Source organism: Bos indicus, chromosome 3, assembly GCF_029378745.1.
Source record: "Bos indicus isolate NIAB-ARS_2022 breed Sahiwal x Tharparkar chromosome 3, NIAB-ARS_B.indTharparkar_mat_pri_1.0, whole genome shotgun sequence".
In the NCBI taxonomy this organism is placed as follows: domain Eukaryota; kingdom Metazoa; phylum Chordata; class Mammalia; order Artiodactyla; family Bovidae; genus Bos; species Bos indicus.
Genome location: NC_091762.1, coordinates 100131042 through 100157328, shown reverse-complemented (window position 1 = coordinate 100157328; position 26287 = coordinate 100131042). Strand labels below are relative to the sequence as shown.

The 26287-nt window shown below is 47.8% G+C and overlaps 2 protein-coding genes and 1 non-coding gene across 4 annotated transcripts in view; 2 read left to right on the top strand and 1 right to left on the bottom strand.

Moving 5' to 3' along the window:
* The window catches only part of POMGNT1 (protein O-linked mannose N-acetylglucosaminyltransferase 1 (beta 1,2-)), a 12663-nt gene extending 3108 nt beyond the window's left edge, over positions 1–9555 (bottom strand). Inside the window, exons 1-15 of one of the 2 annotated variants that reach the window (XM_070786612.1) lie at positions 9432–9555; positions 5329–5498; positions 4606–4720; positions 4361–4479; positions 3517–3582; positions 3313–3426; positions 2474–2591; positions 2176–2274; positions 1886–2013; positions 1475–1545; positions 1171–1246; positions 888–971; positions 757–798; positions 491–549; positions 76–148 (exon numbers count right to left, since the gene is read on the bottom strand). In XM_070786612.1, the coding sequence (XP_070642713.1) occupies positions 76–148; positions 491–549; positions 757–798; positions 888–971; positions 1171–1246; positions 1475–1545; positions 1886–2013; positions 2176–2274; positions 2474–2591; positions 3313–3426; positions 3517–3582; positions 4361–4479; positions 4606–4720; positions 5329–5448 (1284 nt within the window). In that variant the 5' untranslated portion in view covers positions 5449–5498; positions 9432–9555. Of the gene's footprint in view, positions 1–75; positions 149–490; positions 550–756; positions 799–887; positions 972–1170; positions 1247–1474; positions 1546–1885; positions 2014–2175; positions 2275–2473; positions 2592–3312; positions 3427–3516; positions 3583–4360; positions 4480–4605; positions 4721–5328; positions 5499–5973; positions 6095–9431 lie in introns of those variants that run through there. The other variant, XM_019957548.2, reaches the window with a different exon arrangement.
* Positions 8930–26287, top strand: LURAP1 (leucine rich adaptor protein 1). Its single transcript, XM_019957547.2, has 2 exons — positions 8930–9596; positions 19645–26287. The coding sequence occupies exons 1-2, from the start codon at positions 9399–9401 to the stop codon at positions 20164–20166; spliced, it is 720 nt and encodes a 239-aa protein (XP_019813106.2). The 5' UTR covers positions 8930–9398; the 3' UTR covers positions 20167–26287.
* On the top strand, positions 15808–15880 carry TRNAR-CCU (transfer RNA arginine (anticodon CCU)). Its single transcript has one exon. It is a non-coding gene; the product is annotated as a tRNA-Arg (tRNA).

The window sequence follows — 26287 nt, the reverse complement described above, 5'->3', positions numbered from 1 at the left end:
CAGGCGGCCACGAGAGGAGGTCTTAGCTTGGGGCCTCTGCCCATCCCTCAGCTGACCCCTGGCCGCTCAGCCTACCTGGTCATTCCAGGCAGAGATACAGTACAAGCTGTCGTCCTCCTCCAGCAGGTGGATGGATTGGCTCAGGAAACTGAGAGGCAGGGTCCAGGGGTTCAGAGAGGGGCAAGGACAAACCCAGTCACACAGTGATGCTGGAAGAGCTGGAGATGGGACTCAGGAGTCATGCCTCCTTCCACCTTCCCCTCAAACCCCATTCATCCCTTCCGTTTCCATTCATCCTTTCTGCTCTCTCCTGCTGCCCCAACACGGCCAGCCTACCTTTGCTCAGGCATTCCCCCCCACTTTGGAGACTGGTTCCTCCAGAAAGCTTTCTAAGAGCCCCCACTGGAGTTGGGGGCTTCTTCCCTGGAGACCCAGTCAAGCAAAGAGGCCCCATGCAGCTTGGAGCTGCATGGAGGAGGCTCCCTCTCACCTGAAAAAATCCACAGCAATGTCCAGGTCCTCTTCCAGAACCACAGCAAACTTGGCTTCCTAAAGCGGGTGGGGGACAACATGAGCCCTAGGGAGCTTTCTCATCCCATGTCTCTCCCACCTCCATCCACTTCTCAGGCCACACTGCCCCCATTTTTCATATCAGGAGGATGAGGCCCAGGGAGAGGAAGAGCTTGCTATATGGTAAGACCAGACTTATGCTCACTTTCCCCATCTAGGTCCAAGAGTTTTGTCCTTACTACTCACCGGAAACAGGTTGAAAGTGGCAGTGAGGCTGGCCTTGTAGTGCTGGGTGGGGAGTAGGAAGAGGGCACGTGAGCTTTGGGGTGGACAGTGGGGCCAGATGTCCACCCCTTCCATCCTTGCCCAGGTGGTACCTGAGACACACGGGCGTTCTTGATGCTGATGGGAGTGTGCTGGATGCCCCTCAGACCAAACAGCGCCACCACATCCATCGGCTCCTAAGGGGCACGGCCATCATGTGAGCCCCCCACCTCAACTCCACCCCCTGCCCACCTCTGCAGGTTCTGTCTCGTCAAGCCCTGCATGTTTCACAGCCCTTGCCTGGGCTGTCTCCCCTGCCAGGCCTCTGTGATCATTGCTACTCAGTACCTGCAACCCTGCACTCTGCTCTGCCCAAAGCCCCCAAGCCCCACTCACCTCATAGTAGCCATCGATGAAAACTGTTATCATCTGGGGAGACACCCCCTGGGCTGAGAGTAGAGAGCGCAGCATCCTGGGGAGCCCAGGGATGGATTAGACCTCTTTGTCCCCCCAAAATCAGGACTCCTCTATACTTACAGATGGGCCCCAACTCCCCATGTTCACCCACATAAGTGAATGGACCCATAATCTGTTGCCTTTCCACCCACCTCAAGCATTCTTCCTGCAGATACATGAGCCTGGGGTTCCCACCACTAGCAACCTCCTGTTCGGTGCTAGATTCAGCCACTCCCGGGCTCACCTGTACAGGTAATTGGGCCGGTTCCCTGCAATGACAGCCACAGGCACATTGAGGACCTTGTTGTCTGGGAGCTGAGGGAGAAAGAGTGTTCAGCTCTTGCCTTGTTTTCTCTTCAGACTGGGATTCCCCACCTGGGGAAGAGTCTTGAGGGAGAGGGGGACTCAAGGGAAAAGGCAGAGGGCTTCCCTGTCTTGGCCCCTCCACACACTCAGCTCAACTCCATCTCCAGGCCTTTGCTCACATGGTCTGCTCCTTCCCCCCAACCGGGATCCCCCATCTTTCAGAGTCCAGTATAAATCAGCTCCTGGTTCCCTCCAGGCTGGGGCAGGAAAAGCCCAACCGGGACCTTTCCTGGGGCCTCTTGCCTAGCTGGGGAAGAGTCCGGGACTCACTGCCTAAAGCCCCACTCACTGGGTCAGGGCTGAACTCGATGGGTGTGGGGTCCTTGCAGCTGCACACGCTCCCATAGCCCTCAACTTTGCTGCAGAAGCGGCGGCGGCGACGGTTCAGCTCTGTGTCTGCCCAGTGGCACTCTGCCTCTGAGGTGGGGGGAAAGATGAGGTCAACAGGATGGGAGAATGAGGCCAGTGTGGTTTGGAGAACACCAGACACGCAGTTGAGAATGCAGGCCTGTAAAGAGAACCCAGATGCCCACCCCCAGCCCAGACACTGCCCTGGAGCCCAGCCCCCACTGACCCCACCTTCAGCTGAGCTCAGCGGCACATCTGTCTTCAGCAGAACTGGATCCCCCCAGGAGGAGAGGGCAGGTGACTTAGAATGTTTCTCCCCGAGCACAGGACCTGGCAGGGGGCAGAAATGAGGGGCAATGGGGGCCCTAGATCCAGGCTCTAGTGCTGGATCTTCTTCCCATCTCCTGGCCCAGCTTTATCCAGCCCACCAGCACCAACTCTGCTCGGACCCCTATCCCACCCCATCTCCTGGAGTTCTGCTCCTCCCAGGCCCTGAATACTACAGGGTGGATGCCTATGGTGCTGGCACCTCCTTTTCGTCCCACGAAGGCCCAGGTGTCTCTCCAGCCCAGGGCAGGGCCAGCCTGGCTGCCTAGGCTCCTCAGCAGAGCCTTGGCGGTGTCCTTGAGGTGGAAGGAGCCCTCGTCCTAGGAGACCAGAGAAGGTGATCAACCTGACTGGCACAGCTCCAGGAGACCTGGCCTCAGGGAATACTAACCACAGGTCAAGCACCATGTAAAATCTTTACTTAAATCAGCTCACTGAATTATCACATCCCAGAAAACTGAAGGCTTAGATTCTGAGACTCACCCAAGGTCACCAGGCTAAGCAGTCGTTACCATGGTCCCACACGGTACCCACCTCTGTCCCCTGCCACCTCCCTGCCCTCCCCCATCCTGCTCCATCTCCACTGGCAGCCTTGTTCCGCAAGCATGCCAAGCACCTTTCCAATTAGGGGTCTTTGTGCTTGCCTTTCCATCTAGAATGCTCTTTCTCCAGATATTCACAGGGCTCACTTCTCACTACTTCCAGCTTTCTGTGCACAGGTCATTTCCTTATAGAGGCCTTCCCTTTCTAAAACACACTCCATCACCCTGTCTCCCTTGCTTAATTTTCTTCTTCATATAAGTTTTCGTTTCCTGACATTATAGATTTATCTGGCTGCTTTCTGTTGATCTTGCCCTGTGGGTATAAACTCCATAAGGGGAGGGACTCTGTTGTGCTCTCCACTGACAAGTCTGGGATTGGAACCTGGTCACCTTCCTCCAGAGGCTTTTGCCACTCTGCCATATTAGGGGCACGAACCCAGGGCCACAAGCAGAGTTGAATTAGGGGCACTGGGAATGGGGCCAAGGCCGAGTCACTGACCTTGACGGTGCAGATGAGCACTCGGCCAGGTGCCACCATGTTGAGGAACAGCACCATGGCCTCATCCTCATGAGGTGAATAGGTGTCAAACACTCGCTTTGCCATCACATGGCCCTGGCAGGAGACACAGCTCCTGTGAGTTAGTGTCACCAGCAAGGAGGGCTTAGCTACGGCCCTCTAGGTCCCCTACCCTGAGAACCTCACCGTGGCCTGGTTGAGGACGATGACGTGGATGCCCCGGCCCTGCTCCTGGGCCTCATCCTCCAGCACCTGCAGAGTAGTGTAGACAAGGACAAACTCTTCATTCTGGCATCTGAGGTCTCTCTGTCTTACGGGCACTTACAGAAACCGCTGCGTGAAACAAAACCTCCCCTCCTTCCTCTGCCTCTGGTCACATAGTTCTCTTCAGACCCAGCTTGAAGCCCAGCTCTTCAGGAAGTCTCCATAGTTCTCCCATGAAAAGAGATCCCATCTTTCTACTCCCGCTGTCATGACTTTTAGAGCCCTTGACTATCTCTGCCTCATGCTGGAGCTATCACAGTTTATCTGACTGAACCCCTCAAAGTAGAGGCCAGGTCTGGTTACCTCTGGATTCCCAGTGTCCAGACCAAGGCCAAGATCAAAGAAGGCAGCAGGAAGTAGTTACAAAATAAATAAATCAATAAAGTAACTGCCTACTAATATTAATTATCACTTTTGATAATACCCGCTGCTGCTGCTGCTGCTGCTAAGTCGCTTCAGTCGTGTCCGACTCTGTGCGACCCCATAGACGGCAGCCTGCCAGGCTTCCCCGTCCCTGGGATTCTCCAGGCAAGAAGACTGGAGTGGGTTGCCATTTCCTTCTCCAATGCATGAAAGTGAAAAGTGAAAGTGAAGTCGCTCAGTCGTGTCCGACTGTAGCGACCCCATGGACTGCAGCCTACCAGGCTCCTCCGTCCATGGGATTTTCCAGGCAAAAGTATTGGAGTGGGGTGCCATTGCCTTCTCCGTAATACCCGCTACATATGATATATTTCATATACTTTACACCAGGCACCAGCCCACTCACCGTGGTGCCGTCCACTGCCACATACACTTTGCTGCGGCTTGAGTATACCTCCACATCCAGGACACGTCGGGGACCACTGCCTCTGCGCCGTGGAGGCTCCAATCGGCCCAGGGCCTCATCTGTTGGGGTGTGACAGGTCTTAGAGATGGTCCCTCCAGCAAAATCTGGGATCTGCCTGCCATTTCAGTCTTAGGATCCCAGGGGACCTCCCTCCACCGCCAATCCCAGCCTCAGTCTGGCCCTACCATAGTCTTGTTCTGGCTCCAGGTCTTCACTGGCCTCGCTGATAGCTCGTCGTGTGTCCAGGATCAACTTGATGTTGACAATGACGGTCACCAGTAGGAAAAGCACGGCTCCTGTCTGAGGGGATGGGTGGGGATGATAAAGAGGTGTACCCCCTCCAGATCACTGAGGGTCTTCCTGAAGTGAGGGCTCTGGCTGAAGTAATGACATGGAGAGAACCTGGGTTTGCCTGTCCTCTCTCTGTATGACCAGTTCTACTCCCCCAGACCAGGGTCCAGTTTCATAACCACCTCCTTCAGAGGCCCACCCCTTCCATCAGGGCGCTCCCTACCCAGAACTCCTGTATTCTTCCATTGGAGGCCTTGAGTTCCTTGGTCCCCTCCACAATTAGTTCCTAGAGATGGAGCCAGTCCCAGAGAACCACACGGGGAATTGGAAGACCTGGGTCCTAGCCCTGCCTGTCTGACAGGTGTGTACCCTGGGCAAAGCCTTCCTGATCCAACTTCAGCTTTGTCAGAAGCCTAGGAGGTTGTACTTGGGTTCTGATTCCAGAACTCTGGGCCTGAACCACTACCTGGTAGGGACAGGAGACAAAGAGGTTTCCCCTCTAGGAAGCTGCTGCCTCTTTCTGGGGTGGGGCCAGCCAAGGTAGGTCCCGGGCCCATAGTCTAGGCTGGGGGCAAAGCTGAGAGGGAGCCCCTGGGAGTTTGGGGACACCTCTATACCTGACAGAACCTCCGCAGGGCCCGCTGGTTGGTCAGTTTATACTTCCAGGTAAGATACCAGCTCCGCTTTTTTCGCGCCCCAAAGGGCTTGATGAGGGGGCTGGGCTTCCAGTCGTCCATGTCGTATGGGGGGGTCACCACTGTCCTGGCCAACCCATGCCTGCAGCAATCTGAGGAGACCAGAGGGTCACATGGGGTAAGGTGTTCTTCCCAGAGTCTGATGTTTTCTCCGGGAGATGAGGGAGGACCTCCCAGTAATTATTCCCTGCAGACATCCATGTTCTGTGACCCAGAGAAAGTAGCTCAACTACTCTGGAAAGGAAACCTTCGAAGGGGTCAGAACACCTGCAAACTCCCCTGTGGCTGGAGAAACTGACAGGACTGCTCACGGTCCCGGGGGTGGAAGCCAAATAATCGGCTCTCAGGCTCATCAGTCCCTAAAAGAACAAAGCCCCAGACCTTCCTAATGCTCGGGTGAGCAAAGGGCAGCGAACTCCCAACATCACCATTCTCTATCCGCTTCGGCCCTCGCCCCCTCCGATCTGGCCTTGCTTTCTTCCTCCCGGGGCTCGGGGCTGCCCGAGCAGTCGGGGGATCCGCCCGGGCCACGCCACCCCTCCTGGACCCCCGTCCAGAGACACTCACATCTCAAGGAGCCCTGGCCCCGTTCGAGCCCCACTCGGGCCCGCACAGCTCGGCCCGGAGCACCGCGGCCTCCGCCTCCTCCATGCCGCTCGCGGCCCCGCCCCGGCCCGGCCGGCCCGCCTCCCCGCTTCCGCCGCCGCAGCCGCCGCGGGGTGAGAGGGCGGCGGGCGGCGCTTAGGGCGGCGGCCAGTGTCTGCTGCCCGCGAGTCCTGCTAGTGTTCGGTCCCTCGGCTGCTTTGCAGCCGGCTGGCCGGGTGGGCGGCTGCGGGGAGCCACTTCCCGGCCCCCAGTACCGCGTGATGGCAAACCCGATTCGAGTCGGAGTCCTGGAGCCTTGGACTAGACCGCGTTGCGCGCCAGAGTCAGAAGGGCGACAGGCCTGGAACATAGACACCCACCTCTTTTTGCTTGGGCGAGGCTGCACCTAGGTCTAGTGTATGTGAGGCCATTGAAGACTACGGGGAATTAAAACCTGGTTATACCACTCTCCTAGACCTTGGGCAGGTCATTTCACGTCTCAGCATAGGTTTCCTTCTCTGTGAAATGAGGATGCCCTTACACGATGCATACTGCATGGCAGTCACTGTTCTAAGTAAGCACCGCACTATATTAACTCATCTAATTCCACAACAACTCCAAGAGGTAGGAACTATTACTATCCCAATCATAGAGACAAAGAAAATGAAGCTCAATATCACGAAGTTGGTAGAGCTAGAATTCAAACCCAGGCAGTCTGGTTCCAGATTCCTCTTAACCCCTCACTATACTGATAATAGCTTAATAAAGTTCAGCAGGTGTGAAGCATTTAGCTTAACACAGTGGTTCTCAAACTTCAGCTTGAATTAGAATCACTTGGAGGGGTTATTAAAACAGATTGCTGTGCCCCATTCTTAGAGTTTTTTATTTAGGAGTCTGGAGGGCAAAGCAGAATACTGCATTTCTAAAAAGTTTCTAGGGGATGGTGCTGCTTATTTGAAATGAGTGGGTGGCCATGGCACGGTTTTAGGCAGGAGCAATATAATCCAATTCAGGAGAAAATATACTGTCCTGTGGACAGTGGATTAAAAGGACACAGAGGAAGCCAGTAGATTAGATTTTTTTGAGCTCTCCATATTCCATCTGCTTCTTAAAATGCTGAGATGGTATCCTCAAAATGTTAACAGGGCTTGTCTTAGTAGTTGAGGCAATCTCAACTACTTCTAAGTAGTGACTGAGTGACTTCTAATAAGTAAGTATGTGTTGAAGTGAAGTGAAGTCGCTCAGTCATGTCCGACTCTTTGTGACCCCATGGACTGTAGCCTACCAGGCTCCTCAGTCCATGGGATTTTCCAGGCAAGATTACTGGAGTGGGTTGCCATTTCCTTCTCCAGGGGATTTTCCCAACCCAGGAATCAAACCTGGGTCTCCCACATGGTAGGCAGACGCTTTACCGTCTGAGCTACCAGGGAAGCCCAAGTATGTGTTAGAACAGAATAAATCCCAACATATTTTAAAAAGGTGTCCCTTGGGGTTCCTCTCCCCACCCTCTTCTCTCCTCAAACTCACTCTTCATAGAAGATCTCATCCACTCTCATGAGCTCTCTGACCATCAAGATTTCTAAACTCATTCCTGCAGACTTTCTCCTGAGCTCCAGGCAGACCCGTGTTCAACTACTGTGTGAATGTTCTCATAGGCCCCTCCAGTCCAACATGACTCCTGCAAGAACTATCTCTCTTCAATCCCAGTCTTCTTGGGTTCCCTTCCTTGGTGCATAGCATCAGGTCAAACAGCTGGGAGTCACCCTCAATTCCCTGTGTCTCTCTAGCTATCAGGCCAGATCTGTTTGCTCACCATTATATTCTTTGTACCACATACCATGGCTAGAACATAGGAGATTCTCCATAATATTTTTTGAAATCATTTGGTTTCTGAACAAATACTTATTGAATGACAGTATAGATAAACGAATGTTACTAGTTATCAAGTCTTGTCCATCATACCTTCTAAAGATTCCTCCTCCATTCAGGTCTAATTCTTTTCCAACTTCACAACCAGCCCCTGTCCAGGACATTTTAGTTTCTTGCCTTCTACATTGTCTCCTTGACTTCAGATATTCACCCCTTTAATTCTCCTTGCAAAATCCAGAGTATTTTTTTCAAAAAGGCAAATCTATTTTGTCTGTCTCTGATTTAAAACCCTTTCATGGATCAAGGCATACTAAAGAAAAGTATGTTACTTAAATTTACAAAGGTAACAAGCTGAAAAATAATGATAGAAATAGGGCCAATGGAAGGAGGGAAGTATAGAATGTGCAGTAAATCTTATGTATTATAACAGGAAGTCAGTAGACAATGTTTAAAATCAGGAGATGGTGATAAAAGCCTATTGTGGAGCTATGAATATAAACACCAGGAAAAAATAGCTAAAAGTGGTTGCCTCTGGGAAGTGGAACTAGATGTGGGAAAGGATAGGTCAGGGTAACTATCTTTTCATAATAAACCTTCCTGATGCCATGGACTAGAATTACTTGGATTAAAAACCAAAATTAAGCCAGAGCATAAAAAGTTTTTTTATGGATCCTCATTGCCCATAGAATAAAATCCAAGCATTTTAGAACCATCTTTTATAACCCTGTTACTCAAAATGTGGTCCCTGGACCAGCCGCATGGCCATCAGCAGGGAGCTTGTTAGAAATGCAGAATCTCTGGCCGTACCCTAGATTTACAGAATCATAACCTGCATTTTAACAAGATTCCCAGATAATCCATATATGTACAGTCAAGTATAAGAAGCATTAGCTTCAATATTGGTTTCTCCTCACTGCCCAGAAGAACTTGACTTCCTCTCCTTTAGTCTAAATTTAGTGGCTACACTGGGTGTGTGTGTGTGTGTGTGTGTGTGTGTGTGTGTGTGTGTGTGTGTATCAGTGGCTAAATTCCAACCACTGTTTTAGACCCAGCTCCTCTACTCCAGGGGCTTCCCTGGTGGCTCAGACGGTAAAGAATATACTCCAAGAAGGCTTCCAAAACCCTCTGTAGCTCTGTTAGCACTCCTCCTTAAAATCCCACTTCCCTAACTGAGGGTGCTTAACCGTCCTTCAGCAAACATTCATTGGGCGCCTGCTGAGTGCCTGGCTGGACTCAGCGCCACAGTCGGGAGAAGGCGCTGAGTTTCCTTCAGGTGCATACTCAGCATCACCCAGCCTCACCCATTCCGGAGCCAGAGGTGTATGCGCAGCACCCGAAGATCCACACTCACGCACACACATACCGAGCTCTGCGCCGCTTTTCTGAGTGTTACGGCGCCCTCCTCCCTCCGCGACAGAGTGCGGGCGGGGACCCACCGGTTCCGCCCGGCACTAGCAGCCGAAAAAGGAGGACCCCCCCTCCCCCGGGAGCGGGATCCCGGCGTCCGGTTGCCCAACCCCGTTCAGGCTTAGGCCCGCATGGAGGGGACTGCGGAGTCCCAGACGCCTGACCTGCGAGACGTGGAGGGCAAGGTGGGCAGGAAGACCCCTGAAGGGCTGCTCCGCGGGCTGCGAGGCGAGTGGGAGCCGGGAACCTCTGAGGCTGTGCTGCTCTCGGAGGCGCCTAGCACGGGCCACAGCCTGGGGGACAAGATCATGGCGCTGAGGATGGAGCTGGTGAGTGTGGGCTGCACGGGCCGGGGGGGTGGGGGGGGTGGGGTCGAGTCCCCAGCGTGGGGCCGGAAAGGATGGACTCGCGTACCCAGAGTTGGGCTGGGGAGGAGAGAGTTAAAACCACCTGCCCAACTCCTCAGGATTCCTACCAGATCAGTCTTTAATCCTTGGGGTCCATTAATTGCCTTCCCCACCAAGGGTGAGTGGAGTACTCACTCCCTCCGGGTGGGAGGTGCAGGATTTGGTAAGCTTTTTTTTTTTTTTGCCAAATAATTGGGAGGGGAGAGGTGAGGGTTGGGAAGCCTTGAGAACCTAGGACGGGACAAATCGAGCTCCTCCTTTCCCCCTAGCCACCATTACAGGGCAACAGTTTTTTTCTCCTCCTCCAAATTGGGCCCGGGGTTTGTTCCTCTGTGGCTCCGGTATCCACCCCAACACTCTGCACAGTAGAGATTTGCGTGAAAACTGCCTGGACTAGGGCCACTAAAAACATCCTCTTTCCCCAGCATCCCCCACACCTACGGACAATATTTGAAAGTTCCTAGGAGCTTAGCAGACACGGAGGAGCAGCACCAGCATGTTGGCCTCACCTCCTCAGACCCCATCTCCTTCCTGCCAGCCCCCAAGTACACTGGAGATTTGCATCTCTCCTGCACTTCCTTGGGGAGAAGAGGAGGAAACCAGCACCCAGCCCCTTCCCTGTTGCTGCTGCTCTAGATTCAGAGCCAAAAGGGCAGCTGGGGCCTCCCAGGCTCCCTAGGGCCCTGGTTCTGGTGAAGGGGGTGATCTACACCTGCCACCACTTTGCAACCAATTCTAGGGAACTGAGGAATTGCCAGCTACTTTCTGGCCTAGAACCAGGAGTCCACAGTGAGTGTGTCAGCTAATAGGTCTTCCTGGAGCCCCACTGTGCCCAGTTCTGTGCTGTGTGTGTGTGTGTGTGTGTGTGTGTGTAGGGAGATGTTGGGAGGGAGGTCTTGGGGCTTCCTGAAAGGATGGGAGGAGAGTTTTCTGGGCAAAGCAGTCAGGGAAGGCTCCCTGGGGGAAGGATTTGAATGCCATGTGTGCATTTGGCCTTGAAGACTGGAAGCTATTGCCAGATTCTCCCCAGTAGGGCTGTAACTGTGCCCACCTAAGGGAGGGGTCTGGCTTTGCCTCACTGTACAAACTTTAGCTGAGGGCAGAGAAAGAGCTAACTTAGAATGTCTTGCTTTGGAAACTAACTTTCACCAAGTGCATGTGCCAGGAATCATGCTGAACATTTTACAAGATAGTCTCCTAGTTCTCACGGAAACTTACTAGGCAAGGGATATTTTATAGATGAAGAAACTGAGGCACAGAGAGGCTAAGTAGCTGCCCAAAGTCAGACAAAAAGTAAAAAGTATAGCCAAGTTTTGTGAATTCAGATGATTTGCCTGCACTTTACATTTTCAGTATTGAGACTTGCTTTGTGCCAGATGCATTAAATGTCTTTTATGTCACTGGAGGGAGAAAAGCAGTTATCCTGTCTCACAGAGGAAACAGGCTTGCAGGTGCTGAGGGGCTTGCCTGAGCTCACACGGGGAGGAGCCATGGCTGCTCTCTCTAGCTTTAACTCTTTCCTGTCTTTGGTGGAGATTGCGTGTGTGCTAAGTTACCTCAGTCCTGTCCGACTCTTTGTGACCCCATGGACTGTAGCCTGCCAGCCTCCTCTGTCCATGGGATTCTCCAGGCAAGAATACTGGAGTGGGTTGCCATGCCCTCCTCCAGGAGATCTTTCTGACCCAGGGATCGAACCCAGGACTCCTCAGTCTCCTGCATTGCCAGGTGGATTCTTTATCACTGGCACCACCTGGGAAGCCCTGGTGGAGATTACCTATTGGTAAACTTGAAAGGATACGTTTCATTTTTGTTTGGATCTTTCTGCATTCCGGACCCAGCCTGGCCTGGGGCCCAGGGCTACCTATGAAAGACACAAGGGAGGGAGCTTTCTGGTCCTGCTCAGGGAGAGGTTCCCTAAGTGCCCTACTCCATTCCTTTCTCCCTCCTCTGCAAAGGTGCCTTTGGTCTCTTTGTGCACTCTGCTCTGGGGAGGACAAGGGGTGGGGCATTGGGGCGGTTCCCCTGGAGCCACTTGTGGCAGAACTAGCCTGAGCCCTGTAAGTAGTGTCCTTCAACTGCCCCTCACCCAGCTTTCCTGCAGGGAGTGGGCAGGCCTGCCCTTGAGGCCAAGGTCATCCCTGTTTCTTGGCCACTTCCCTCCCCTACTCAAAAGTTGAGTGAACCAGACAGACTCTGGGATCTGTGGGAAGGGAAAACAATGGCAACCTCCCATTCTTAATCCTCCCACCCACAGAACTGCTGCTATGGCAACCCACCCCCACAGAACAGTTTGAGAAAAAGCTTTAGGCAGGGAGAGAGAAGGCATGGGTTCAAGTCCTGGCTCTGCTCCTAAATCCTTTTGTGATTTTGAGCAGAGCCCTGACTCTCTTTGGCCTCAGTTTTTCTACTTCTAGAGGGAGGGTAGGGGGGCGGGGGAGGGTAACAATAGTCTAGGAATCTCAGTCTCAAACCAGGGAGCTGAGACTCAGATCTCTGGGTTTTTGTGCCCAGACTTGATTTAGATTGAGCCTGTGAGTGAGCTGTACTTGTGACCTTAGGGCTGGTCAGAGCATCTGATGTATGCTTGTTAAGGGAGGAACGGGGAACCTGAATTCCCCTGGGAAGAGAATTGGGTTGGAGTGGCCTCTGATGCTGCATCTTTTCTGCGCTGTTTATCCCCTTGCCAGAGAGATTGGTGTGAAATGAGTGTTTCCTTTTCTGGCAAGAAAGCTGTGCTTTCTTCTATTCTGAGCAGTTGTGCTGTCACAGTCAGGGAATCCCACTGTCACAGGACTATAAGATCTGCTGCTCAGATTCATTTCTCACCAATGTGATAAAACCCAGCCCCCAAACCCTGAGACCAGCAAAGACACCAAAGAAAATAAAGGCCAGAGAATCATAGCACTGAAGCCGACCTACCCAATCCTAGTCTAAGCACCATAAATGAACTGGGTGGGACCTGCTACCCTCAGGGAGCTCACAGTCCAGGTTAGGGGAGAAACAGACTAGCCACTGTGGCACAGGTGCTGGAACCCACAGAGTACTTCCAGGAAGAGTCTTCACTGTAGAGTGACATGGTCAGATTTGTGTTCTGGAAAGGCACGACTGAGTTGGAGACGCAGGCTATTTCCTCTGGTTAGAATGACTCTCCATTGCTTTGTCTGGCTAAGACTCACTTGACTTTCAAGTCTCAGCTCCTGTCCTTCATTCTAGGAAGCGTTTCCTTACTCCCCTGGTTAGGTTGTAGTCCTCTGGGTACCCACAGCTCTCTGTGCAGCATTTATGTCCCCTGGCATTTCCTGCTCTGAATTTTAAGTGCTTGTATCTTTGTCTTATCTACTAGACTGTGAACTCCGAAGGCAAGAAATGGTGTCTTTTCTTGCTTTAGCTACAAAATGCCATGCCTATAAAAAACACTCAATAAATACTGTTCCACGACCGAATGGCTTAATTTCATCTTGAAGAAGTATGGGGAAGACTTTCTAGAGGAGGCAACATTTGAGTTGGGCCTTGAATATAGTCAATGGGAATTCCAGTTCAAGATGGCACATTAAACACATGCATTTACTTCCATTCCCTCTTGAAATTCCACTAAAAGCTAGTAAAGAGCTTATTTTTAAAGCCATGAAGCCATTAGGACAAGAATAGGAGAGAAGGTGATAGAAATAAAATCTGGAAGCTGAAAGCAGAAGGAAGACTAGTAACTAAGTAGACTTGAAAGAAGCTGAATTCCAAGCCAGCAATGAAAAAAGCAGAAAAGCAATCCATTTTACACCTCAAAGGTCTCAGGAGCTATTCTCAGATATTTCTGGAACTGAGGGTACAAATGGAGCTGAACACAAATGGGTTGATGAATGTCTATCTAAGAATCATACTCTTTAAGATTCCCTTCACAACTGGGCAACTAATTGCGCACTACTCCTTTATCATCACAGAAGACTGGAAATGCACGTTTTGGAAAGAAGGGAACAGAAGGAAGGGAAGAAGGGCAAGGGCAGAAGGCTGGAAGGCAGGAAGAAAGGGAAGGAGAGAGGGATGGAAGAAGGGAGGAAAGAGGAAGGAAGGGAGGAGAAAATAAAGCAGGAGAAGCATTTTTAGTATGAGAAGTTTTGTTTAATGCATTTAGTTTGGTCATGGACTAAATGGTTTTACCTTTAATCTATTTGTCCCCAGCATAAAATAATTGAATATAATCTCTTTTATCTTGTATCATTAATAGTCTGTATAGTCTATGGTACTTCAGTTATTTATGTCCAGATCTCCTTATTGAAACTGTAAGATTCTGTTAAGTAGGGAGAGTTTTTCCATTATCTTTGTTTTCAGTTCAGTTTAGTCGCTCAGTCGTGTCCAACTCTTTGTGACCTCATGGACTGCAGCACACCAGGCCTCCCTGTTCATCATCAACTCCCGGAGTTTACTCAAACTCATGTCCATTGAGTCAGTGATGCCATCCAACCATCTCATCCTCTGTTGTCCCCTTCTCCTCCCGCCTTCAGTCTTTCCCAGCATCAGGGTCTTTTCAAATGAGTTAGTTCTTCGCATCGTGACCAAAGTATTGGAACTTTGGCTTCAGCATCAGTCCTTCCAATGAGCATTCAGGACTGATTTCCTTTAGGATGGACTGATTGGATCATCTTGCAGTCCAAGAAGACTCTCAAGAGTCTTCTCCAACACCACAGTTCAAAACCATCAGTTCTTCGGTGCTCAGCTTTCTTCATAATCCAAATCTCACATCTATACATGACTACTGGAAAAACCATAACTTTGACTAGACGGACCTTTGTTGGCAAAGTAATGTCTCTGCTTTTTAATATGCTGTCTAGGTTGTCTTTGTGTAATTACTAGAAGATCCAGGTACCCAATAATCATTTGTTTAATTGAATTCACATTGGGATATTCTTCCAAAAACACAAATAATTTCAGGTACAAAATTTTCTGTGCTTATGCCATAGTAGATAAGTTAATTATAATAATAGGCATGCTGCTACTGCTGCTGCTGCTAAGTCACTTCAGTCGTGTCCGACTCTGTGCAACCCCAGAGATGGCAGCCCACCAGGCTCCCCCGTCCCTGGGATTCTCCAGGCAAGAACACTGGAATGGGGTGCCACTTCCTTCTCCAATGCATGAAAGTGAAAAGTGAAAGTGAAGTCGCTCAGTCATGTCTGACTCTTTGCAACCCCATTGATTGCAGCCCACCAGGCTCCTCCGCCCATGGGATTTTCCAGGCAAGAGTACTGGAGTGGGTTGCCATTGCCTTCTCCAGGCATAACTACCTTTTATTGATTAGTGAATACTTGTCAGACAGTATGCCATGCCTGTGACTGTTCCTTCTACTTCTTAATAAACCTTTAGAGAGTATTCTCTTTTACCATGAAGAAATGATGGCTTAAAGGAAAAGTATATTCCCATTTCATATGGCTCATTAGTGGCAAAACCAGAATTTGAATCTAGGACTGTTTAATTCCAGTGGCTATATTTTTCTCAGTGTACAAATACTCGGTCTTATTTCTGGCTTATCATTGTTGGTTTGAGTGAAGCATTTATTTCCTGAATAGTTTAATAAACACTTATCAAGTAATATATATTTAAAACATAATAAAACCAAAGATCTCCAGATTGGGAGATACGAAGCAGAGTCTGAGAGCAAGAAGGATTAAATTAAAATATACCAAATGTTATGTAATACCCCTCTTAGCCTTTCCCTTACTTGGCTCCCAGAATAATGGCAGCTTTGCTTACATTATATTCTCTAAATGGGTATAATATAGTGAATCTTATGAACCCAAGAGAAACACACACTCATACACACAAACAAAAGATACTACCTACGTTACCCAATTGAACAGCCTCACTGAATAACTCTTAGTGAGGTTCAGGGTTGGCAAGCCTCAGGCACCGACTTTACAATCAGCTTTTTTAGAGACCAGTCTGAAGTGTGAGCAGCAGCTTAAGATTATAAGACTGATGAAACCCTTTAACTATATAGACTTAAATGGAAAAAAGAAAAAACTTGAATAGAGATATTCAGAGAGATAAGAACTTAAATAATCGTTAATTATATCCTTAAAGAGATGAGATAATATTGCAGTCATGAACAAAAATGTAAAGTTATAAAAGGAAACATGTAAGGACTTCCCTGGTGGTTCAGTGGCTAAGACTCTGCACTCCTAATGCAGAGGACTAGGGTTCAATCCCTGGTCAGGGAACTAGATTCCACTAAACATTCTGCATGCCACATCTAAAGATTCTGCATGCTGCAAGTAAAAGATCCTGCATGCCACAACTAAAAAGAAGAAGAAGAAGAAATCCAAGATCTAGAAACAACTCTTGAAAATAGAAACATGATAGGAAAAAATGAAAAACTCAATAGAAGAGTTGATAATGTTGAAATATTTCACAAACTAGAATACACATAGGAAGAGGAGGAAGAGAGAAAAAATAGAGGATCCATTCAGGGTACCTTCTATCCAAATAAAGATATTTCCAGGAAGAACAAAAATGTGTGTGTGTGTGTGTGTATAGGTAGACAGGCTTAGACAATTAAGAATCTGCCTGCAATGTGGGAGACCCAGGTTTGATCCCTGGGTTGGGAAGATCCCCTGGTGAAGGAAATGGCAACCCAGTCCAGTACTCTTGCCTGGAGAATTGCATGGACAGAGGAACCTGGCAGGCTACAGTCTATGGGGTCGCAAAGAGTCAGACATGACTGAGCAACTAAACACTTTCACGCTTTCATATATATGTATTTTTCATATATATATATATAATCATCAATGAAATAATTAAAATCTCCCAGAACTGGAGGACATGAGCCTACAGATTAAAAGTGCCCAACAAATGACCAGTTCAGTGGATGAAAGCAAAATCACACAATGGTAAATCGTTATGATAATTCAGGACACTGGGGATCATGAGAAGATCCTAAAAACTTCTAGAAAGAGTGGGAAGGTGGTCACATACAATAAATCAGAATGGCATCAGACTTTTTAAATGTAGCACTGAAAATTAGAAGACGATGGAAAAATGCTTTAAATTCTGACAAAAAATTATTTTCAACCTAGATTTCTATGCTCAGCTAATCAGTCAGTAGTGTGAGGAATGAATAACAATGTTTTAAAACATGTGAAGCTTCAACAAATATACCTCCTATGCAGGTATAGTCTATGCAGACTTTTCTTGGGAAGCTACTGGAGGAAAAGCACCACACATACATTAAGGAGTAAATCAATAAAAAAGATGTGGGATCCAGGAATTGGGATCCAACTCAAGAGAGAGGCAAAGGGAATCCCCAAGGTGATAGTGAAGGGAGATAGATCTCTGGAGGATAGTTGTGCAGCAGGGACAGATTGGAGCAGGTCAGAAACTGCCTCGAAGAAGAGGGAATAGATAGAACATGTGATATGTTTAAAAGTCTTGGGGAGGGTGGAATGAATTGGGAGAGTAGTACTGATATATATAAAAGACGCTTACTCCTTGGAAGGAAAGTTATGACCAACCTAGATAGCATATTCAAAAGCAGAGACAATCCTTTGTCAACAAAGGTCTGTCTAGTCAAGGCTATGGTTTTTCCAGTGGTCATGTATGGATGTGAGAGTTGGACTGTGAAGAAAGCTGAGCGCCGAAGAATTGATGCTTTTGAACTGTGGTGTTGGAGAAGACTCTTGAGAGTCCCCTGGACTGCAAGGAGACCCAACCAGTCCATCCTAAAGGAGATCAGTCCTGGGTGTTCATTGGAAGGACTGATGTTGAAGCTGAAACTCTAATACTTTGGCCACCTGATGCAAAGAACTGACTTATTTGAAAAGACCCTGATGCTGGGAAGGATTGAAGGCAGGAGAAGGGGACAACAGAGGATGAGATGGTTGGATGGCATCACTGACTCAATGGACATGGGTTTGGGTGGACTCCGAGAGTTGGTGATGGGCAGGGAGGCCTGGCATGCTACAGTTCATGGGGTCACAAAGAGTCGGACATGACTGAGCAACTGAACTGAACTGATATATATACACTATAATGTGTCTAATAGATAGCTAGTGGGAAGGTGCTGTATATCACAAGGAGCTCAACTCAGTGCTCTATGATGACCTAGAGGGATGGGGTTGGGGGTGGGAGGGGGGCTCAAGAGGAAGGGGATCTATGTATACATATAGCTGTTTTACTTTGTTGTACAGTGGAAGCTTACACAACATTGTAAAGCAATTATACTTCAATAAAAAAAAAAAAAATAAAGCTTTGAGAGGGAAATTCAGACTCCTGGGAGAGAGTTTAAGGATGACTTACTGATAACAATATACCAAACTAAGCAAAACAGTTGTGGTAGTAGTAGTAATAATAAGGATAATAATTATTATCTAAAAAGTAAAACTTACAGTTGTAAAAAAAGGAAAAGTAGCCACAGTAAACCACATGGCTTAGCTGTGAGTAGCATTTCCAAATTCTAACAAGGTAAATGCTGAATGATTAATTTTATTACATATGTTGTAATAAAATGGGGAGGGTGTGAGTATGGCAGAGATATAGGGAGTAGGATGAAAGAGTTAAATCCTTAACCTTCTATTATATACAAAGTCAATAGAAAATACTTAAAAATCAGTAAGCAGTTATTTAGAAATTAGAAGGTAAGTACCAAAATAAATGGGCTTCCCTGGTGGCTCAGCAGGAAAGAAACCACCTGCCATGCAGGAGACATGGGAGACATGGGTTTGATCCCTGGGTTGGGAAGATCCCTTGGAGGAAGGCATGGCAACCCACTCTAGTATTCTTGCCTGGAGGATCCCATGGACAGGGGAGCCTGGCTACATTCAGTAGGGTCGCACAGAGTTGGATACAACTGAAGTGACTGGGCACACACACAACAAAATAAACAGCTAAAAAATTAATAATAGTTGTCTTTGGCAAGTGGGATTTAGGATGGGGAAACTTCCTTTTCTTAACAAAGCTTACAGAACTATTTGCTTCTTTATGTACATCTACTACTTTCATTAAAAGTGAAACTAAATGAAATGAAATTTTAAAAGTTATGTGTGGCAGGACCTGGAATTCCCATGGAAATATGGTAGAGATGAAGTTAGAGGGATGAGCACGAGCCATATTATGACAGGCTTTTGAATACCTGCTGCTAAAATATTCCAATATTCTGTTTTCTGAGAGCAGTGCAAAGCCCTTAAAGGTTCTTGAGCAAGGGAAGGACGAGTTCAGACTTGTGCTTGGGGAAGATAACTCAGTGCATCTGAGCTGGAAAGGACCGTAGAGATTACCCAATAAGTCAGACTGGCACTCAGTGCAGACAGGGAGACTGGTGTATAGAAGAGGGAAGCCCCAAATCCCCAGCCAGGAGGATTCTGACCCTTGGAAGCTCTAGCCAACCCTTCCCTCCCCACAGCGCCTACTGCCACCCCCCAAAGGGACTGGGGGGCCAGGTTAGCCTCCTCTTTGTGCCACGCCCCCAGCTCATGCCTCCGTTTGGCCCAATCTGTTTCCCAATTAACACTTGGTCCCCTCTAAGGCAACTTTTTGGATGACTGCTTCTAAGTCTTACTGGTGAATCTGGACTGGTTCAGTAGTAAATATCCTATCTGTGAAGTTTCGATCTCAGTAGGATTGGATTTTAATATTATTTACTGAGATCTTACTCTATACCAGGTACAGTGGTCCATACTTAATAGACAACATCTCAAAACTCTCCCAACCACGCTGTGAGGTGAGTCATTTAAACCTATTTCACAGACAAGGAAACCCAGGCCCAGCAAAGGCAAGAAAGTTGCCCACAGTCATAAAGCTGATCAGTTGTAGAGCTGAGATTTTAAGCAGCAATCTCTCTGCTTCTAAAGCCTACAGTCCAAACCATTCTATTTACATGGTTCTTGAAAGTCAAGCATAGTTGGTTGGATTACAAGGTAGAGGCCTCTAGAAACACTGGGGAAACCCATGGCCCAGAACCTGGGACTGATTTCTTCTCCCACTCCCCTAGGCTTACCTGAGAGCCATCGACGTGAAGATCCTGCAGCAACTGGTGACCTTGAATGAGGGCATTGAGGCGGTGCGCTGGCTGTTGGAGGAGAGGGGGACATTGACCAGCCACTGCAGCAGCCTCACCAGCAGCCAATATAGCCTGACAGGCGGGAGCCCAGGCCGCTCAAGGCGAGGCAGCTGGGACAGCCTGCCAGACACAAGCTCCACCGACCGGCTGGACAGTGTCTCCATCGGCAGCTTCCTGGACACAGTGGCGCCCAGCGAGCTGGATGAACATGGCCCGCCTGGGGCTCCCCGTCCCGAGATGGACTGGGCGAAGGTTATACCTGGTGGGGAGAGGGCCAGGACTGAGGTGGACCTGACAGCCACCAGGCTAGGGAGCTTGAGGGCCGTGTGGAAACCCCCAGGGGAGGGGCTGCAAGGTGCATCTCCTGAGCCGCCAGAGGATGAGAGTGCCAAGCTGGGCTTTGAGACCCACTGGTACTGGGGCCAGTGCCAGGATGATGTGACCTTCCTGTAACAACTCTTCCACTCTTTTGGTTCTTTACTCACTGGGCCCTGGTCTCCCTTGAATTTGTTCTCCCTCTGTCTGGAATTAGGAAGAGGCTACATTGAAATCAGTTACCATGAAACCTGGCCTTACCATCCCTCTGGTCCCTGGGGAGGCTCTGCCTTTAACCTTCAATTAATGGGTCCCTAGAGCTATTTCCATAGATACGTGGACTCTAGAGGCTTGACCTGTGGCTCCAGGTGTGATAGTATCTCTTCTCCTTTCCCCACAACTAGGTAAGGATTTGAGGGTTTGGCATCCCTATGAAATCACTGATGAAGGGACTGGGATTTGATTACCTCACCCACTTCTAGGAGCCTTAGCCCCACTTTTGGCCAATATGGAGGACTATGGAGGGACATGGACATTCAGGGCCAAACCTCCATGGATTGGCCCTCCCAGAAGCCTTTGGGGTTGGTAGGGCCACCCCTTCCTGTCTGGTGAGTGATGTCATTTCCTGCCAGGATGGATTAGCCTTTCCTTTGTACCAGTCTTTTAGTGATGATAGATATAGGGGTATTTGAGCCCCTGCTGCTAAGTGAGACCATGTTATTTATTCTCCCTACCATTCCTTCTTGTGAATGGGAGTATACTACCCTCCTGGCAGGAAAGTTTCTCAGTCAGATGTTTGCACTTCTCAGAAAGGTTCTTTCTATTTAAACAGGGAGTTCTCATTTTATTCCAGGGATTCTCACTTCTTCTCTGACACCTGCCTGTCTGGTGCCTGCACTCCTGTTTCTCTGCTTTTAGGGAGGAAACTGGCAGGGGCCTCCACCTACAGATCTCAACAGTCTATTTGGCCTGCCCTGCCATAGTCCCCTGTCTTATTCTGTCCCTGGTTTGCCCCCATTCTTGTATTCTGGCTCCAAATCTGTCTGCCAGAAGGTTCAGCCTTTGTGTCTCCACACCTTCTCAGTTTCTACTCTGAGCCTCAGGCCTTTAATATGCAGATGAGTCCTTCAACTTCTGATGGGAGCCAGAGGGAGAAGCTTGGGGTGTAGCAGAATCTCCAAAAGGGGGAGATATCTTCTCAGATCCTGTGATTCCCCTTCCCCCATCCTGCCCCAGACCTCCCATCATTTGGACACTAAAATGCTGGCCTGGGGCTGGGACACAAGGAATCCCCTTGTCTGGGTTACAATGCGGGGCGTGGCAGAGAAAGACTGAGGCTCTTTGGTCTTAGGGCCCGCATCCTGGGAGGGGGAGAGTGGGAGGGAAAGACTGCTTTCCTTCCTCTCTTAGAACAAGCTCTAGACTCCTGGGACTGCAGAGTAAGCGGGGCACTGGCTCTGGTCCTGGGTCCCAGGGCCCTAGTGAGTTACACCAAAGAAGGGACTCAGGGAAGCTGCCAACCTGGGGCTCAGGGAGGGGACAGGCCCAGGGCGAGGGTGGAGATGAGGGCTATGACTGATGTCAGAGTATGTTTGGCCTTGGAAATTAACCCTGGGAACCCCAGGTACTGCCCCTATGTTGGTCCCTGTCTTTCCTGGGCCCTGAAACTATTAATAGATTATTGGAAGGCACAAAGGAGAAAAAAAGGATGTCAGGTGATCCTTGCCTATTTGCTGTGCCCTCCTGAGTTGAGAAGATCCTCTGAAGAAGGAAATGGCAACCCACTCCAGTATTCTTGCCTGGGAAATCCCATGGACAGAGGAGGCAGGCAGACTGCAGTTCATGGGGTCGCAAAGTTGGACACGACTAAGCGACTTCACTTCCTGATTTGAGGAATCTTCAAATCCTAGAATAACCCCTGCAGTTTCTCTACTTTTCATTCTATGCTAGGGAAGGGACAGAAGCCAAGTTGTTCATCTCTAGTTCCCATAAACTGCTCAAGTCTTATCCTGAAACCCCCACCCAGATCCTTTTCGGGCAATACATTTGATTTGTGGCTGTCCTCTAAAGACCATGTTTCCTCCTCTCAAAGGGATTGAAATCTCTAAAGAATATAGGTAAGTCTCTTCTTTGCTGCCCACCAGCAAAATATACAAATATACGTTAAGTCTCTTCTTAAAAATATAAGTAACTCTCACTTACAAATATAAGTAAGTCTCTTCTTCTCCTTACCATCCCTCTTGGTCTCGGGGCTGCTGACTTCCTTTAGGCTGGGAATTCAAGTACCCTTTCCCAGTACCCTGACCCTGTTGCCATTTTGTGGTAACTTTGGGTAACTACCTTTCTGCTTGAAACCCTTGTGTTCCTTTTTTAAGCTTGCTGGTTCATTTAATCTACAAACTTCTAAGCTGAAGAGGTTGTCCGCCCTCTTGTGGCTATTATGCACCATTGCTGGAGTAGCTGGGTGAAACCTTCAGGCTCAAAAGAGCCTTAATGAAGACCAGCCCTCTGATTGCACAGACATGTTAGAGAGACAGGCCTAGAGAAGGCAGAGAGTACCCCAGATTTGCCTGTGGTAACTCTGAGGATCCTCAGGTTAAAGAACCCGGATCACCTGCCTACCTGCCTGTCCACCAAAGTTCTATCACTTGACCAGACCATTCCCCCACCGCACCCTGTCAACATCATCCAAGCCCAGAGGATCTGAAAGCAATTTTCTCCCTGTTTTAACATTCAGGTTCTTACCTTGTCCTAGAAAGGCAGCTTGGTGTTTGCAGAAAGAGCCACAGACTCTGAGGAAAGAGACTCTTGGACCAGAATTGGGTAAAGGGTGCATTAATCCGGACCAGGGATACAAGGAAAATCAGTCCTGGACCAGATATTTTTCTGGGAAGGCAGGGTGAGAAGGCCCAACATCATGGGATCAGAACTCAACATTACAGACCTGGACATTAGAAGAAGGGGATAGGGATGGGAGATGAGAGAGAAATTCAAATGGATCCCGAGGAGTTGGAAGCTTCAAAGTCAAGGGATTTATCTCAGTTTGGATAGGCATCTGAAGGTGTTGAGAGGCTAGAGAGGTGGGTGAGTGGGGCTGCCTGGGAACTCCAGGTAACCTGGATATCCCGTCTCAATACCTTAGATTTCATTTCACTCCCAGAGAAGCTGGTAAACACACACCCTTGGTCCCTTCTACCTGCTTCTGTACTGGCTGTTTAAGGCTTAGCTCTCCTGTTAGTTTAGACCTTTCCAGGTTATGAAGAGGACCTGTTTAGGAGCTCAAAGAAGAAGACATGAAAAGGGAGAGAGATGCAGAAAGACAAAAAAGAATGAGATGAAAAGGGAGTCTTGAAAATATGATCAGAGGGAGCATACTATCCTCTAAGTGGGCTGCAGACTTTTGTCAGGGTCAGGGTAAAGGCAGAGGCCAGATTGCTCTTGGTAGCTGTGGAAACAGCATCTGAGAGGGTAAGAGGTGATGCTGCTGGGATGAGTCCATCAAGGAGACGTGAGACTATGTGAATGCTCAGGTATGAGAGCCTGCATTTAGGATGGGGCAATGAACTTGAGCCCTGGACTGAGCGGGAGCTCAGCGGCAGCTTAGGTGAGAAGTGTTTGGAGTTTGCAGTGGACTCAGGCTCGCTCTGTGCGTGGTGCCAGCCACGTACTGGGTGTTCAGTAGCAACCAGAGTAGAAGAATAAATGTGTGTAAACCCAGGAAGAGACGTGGCTTATAATTTAAAAAGTGGTTAATTAGGAATAGGAAATTTAAAGTATTATTCCATTCTCAGCAACACTATAAATAATGCATTATTAACAGATAGATTATAAATGAACTATGCTATGAACCTAGGTCAGTCTGCTGCAGAGGCTTCCAGGAAATCTTCCCTGATTCCCCATTCCCTTCTCACAGACCTTACTCTCCTAGGAGAACAGGTTATGCGGCCCAGCAGCAGGGCCAGTGTACACGTTTTCTATGGCTGCTGTGACAAACTGTCACAAACTTAATGGCTTAAAACAACACAAATGTGTTATCTTACAGTTCTAGAGGTCACAGGTCTGAAATCAATTTCATTGGGTTAAGTTAAAAAGTGTCGGTAACCTCTTCTGGAGACTCTAGGGGGCAGTCCATTTATTTGCCTTTTCTAGCTTCTAGAGGCTGCTTGTGTTCCTTGACTCATGGCCCCTTCCTCCATCGTCAAAGCCAGCAACATAGTTTCCGCCTTTCTGACCTCTACTTCCATTCTTACATCTTTCTCTGATTCTCCTGTCTCCTACCAGGAGGATTACATTGTGATTATATATCCCCGTGCTTGTATTGGGCCCACTGTGATAACAGAATCATCTCCCCATCTCAAGATCCCTACTTTAACCGTATCTTCCCAGTCATTTTTGCCACAGAAGGTAAACTATTCCTAGATTATGGAGATTAGGACTTGAACATCTTTGGAGGAAGGACCATTATTCAGCCCTCCTCAAGCAGAGATGGAGGGTGGGCAGGAAGATGTACCCAGGCCCAGAACAAGCCTCTCAGCTGTAGCAAGCCTCCTTCAGCCTGGAGTGAGAGGTGGTGCCAAGGGGAGTTAGCCAGCCCAGGCCCCATGTCTAGAGAATGGCAAATGCCTCCTGCATCACTACCAAAGAGAGTTGAGAGCGAAGGTCATACTTGGGAGAAAGTCTCAGTTTAGGGAACCTTTCAGACCTGAGACTTCCCTGGTGAATGTCATGGAGGGTTCCAACAGGCTGTGTCTTCAACATTGCCTCGTCTCCAGAATCATACCTTGTTCCTCCTCAAGGTAGAAGATAATTACTGGCTAACACTAGCCTGAGCTCTCTCTACAAAGAGTAGATTAGTTGTCTCTCTTTTAAATTATTATTTTTTTATTCCTTGTTAAACCATGCTTGGCGGAGCATGGTGACTTTTTGTTTGATTTTATTCTTTTAATCCCTGATCCCCGTTCTCATTCCTCTCCCTGACCCAGACACACACTTCAATGTGTTCAGTATGTGTTTGGATATGTATGTATCTTTGAAATACAATTATGTGCTTATGTGTTTTAATATATATAAATGATATACTTCTAAAGTAAGCACCTTTATAATGAATTAACCCATATTACAGTGATTTAACACAATAAAGATTTATTTTTCACTTACACAGCAGCACAGGTGTTCTTGGTTGGACAGCTCTCCTTCACTGCCCACTTCATGCCCTAGGCTCCTTCTATTTTCAGGTGGTGATGGGCTGACCCTGTATCATAAGGTTCTCTATCAATTCTTCACCAAATTGTTTTACCATCCATTTATAACCATTTTATAAATTGGGTATTTCACTAGCAATTACAAAATGATTATTCTCTAATGCTATTATTTTTCCTTCTATTAGTCATAATTCTCTACAGAAAAACTTTTTTTACATCCTTCAGGACCATTTGGTTACCCTGAAATAAAGTTCATACCAGAATGGCAAGATAAGTGCTTAAATCGCTGCCCTTATTTATCCCTTTCAAATAGTAAGTTGATGTCCTAGCAACTTGGTGTTCAATGATTTTGTTTTGTTTTACTTTCTTTTTAAATTATTGTTGTGAACTTATTGTTTTATATATTTAATGTCTTTTAATCATTTTGTAGTTATTTTTTGTTTTATATTATGAAAAATCTTGAGAGTAAACAATAGTAGAGAAAATAGTATAATGAGTTTCCATGAATCCATCACCCAGCTTCAATAATTATCAACTCTGGTCAATCTTGGTTTATTTATTCCCTCAACTACTCTTCCCCTAACCAAGATTATTTTGAAGCAAAACTAGATATGATCCCACTTTATTTATAATGTTTTATTATGTACCTCTAAAATATAAGGACTTTTATTATGATTATTATATCTAAAATTAATAATTCCTCAATATAATGAAATATAGCTATTTAATTTTCTGATAAACTTTTGTTTAAGTTTTACTATTTCAGGATTATCCTGGCCTCTTAAAAGAAATTAGGAAGTGTTTCTTTCTCCTTTGTTTTCTGAAAACATTTTTGTAACTTTGGCAGCATTATTCAGTATTTGATAGACTTCATCAGTGAAATAATCTGGGCTTGGAATTTTCTTTGTGGGGGAGGGTTTTGATAAATTCAATTTCTGTGATACATATAGAGGTATTCCAACTTTTAATTTCATTTTGAGTTAGTTTTGGTAAGTTGTGTTTTTCAAATATTTTGTTTCAATTAAGTTGAATTTATTGGCATAAAATTGTTTATAACA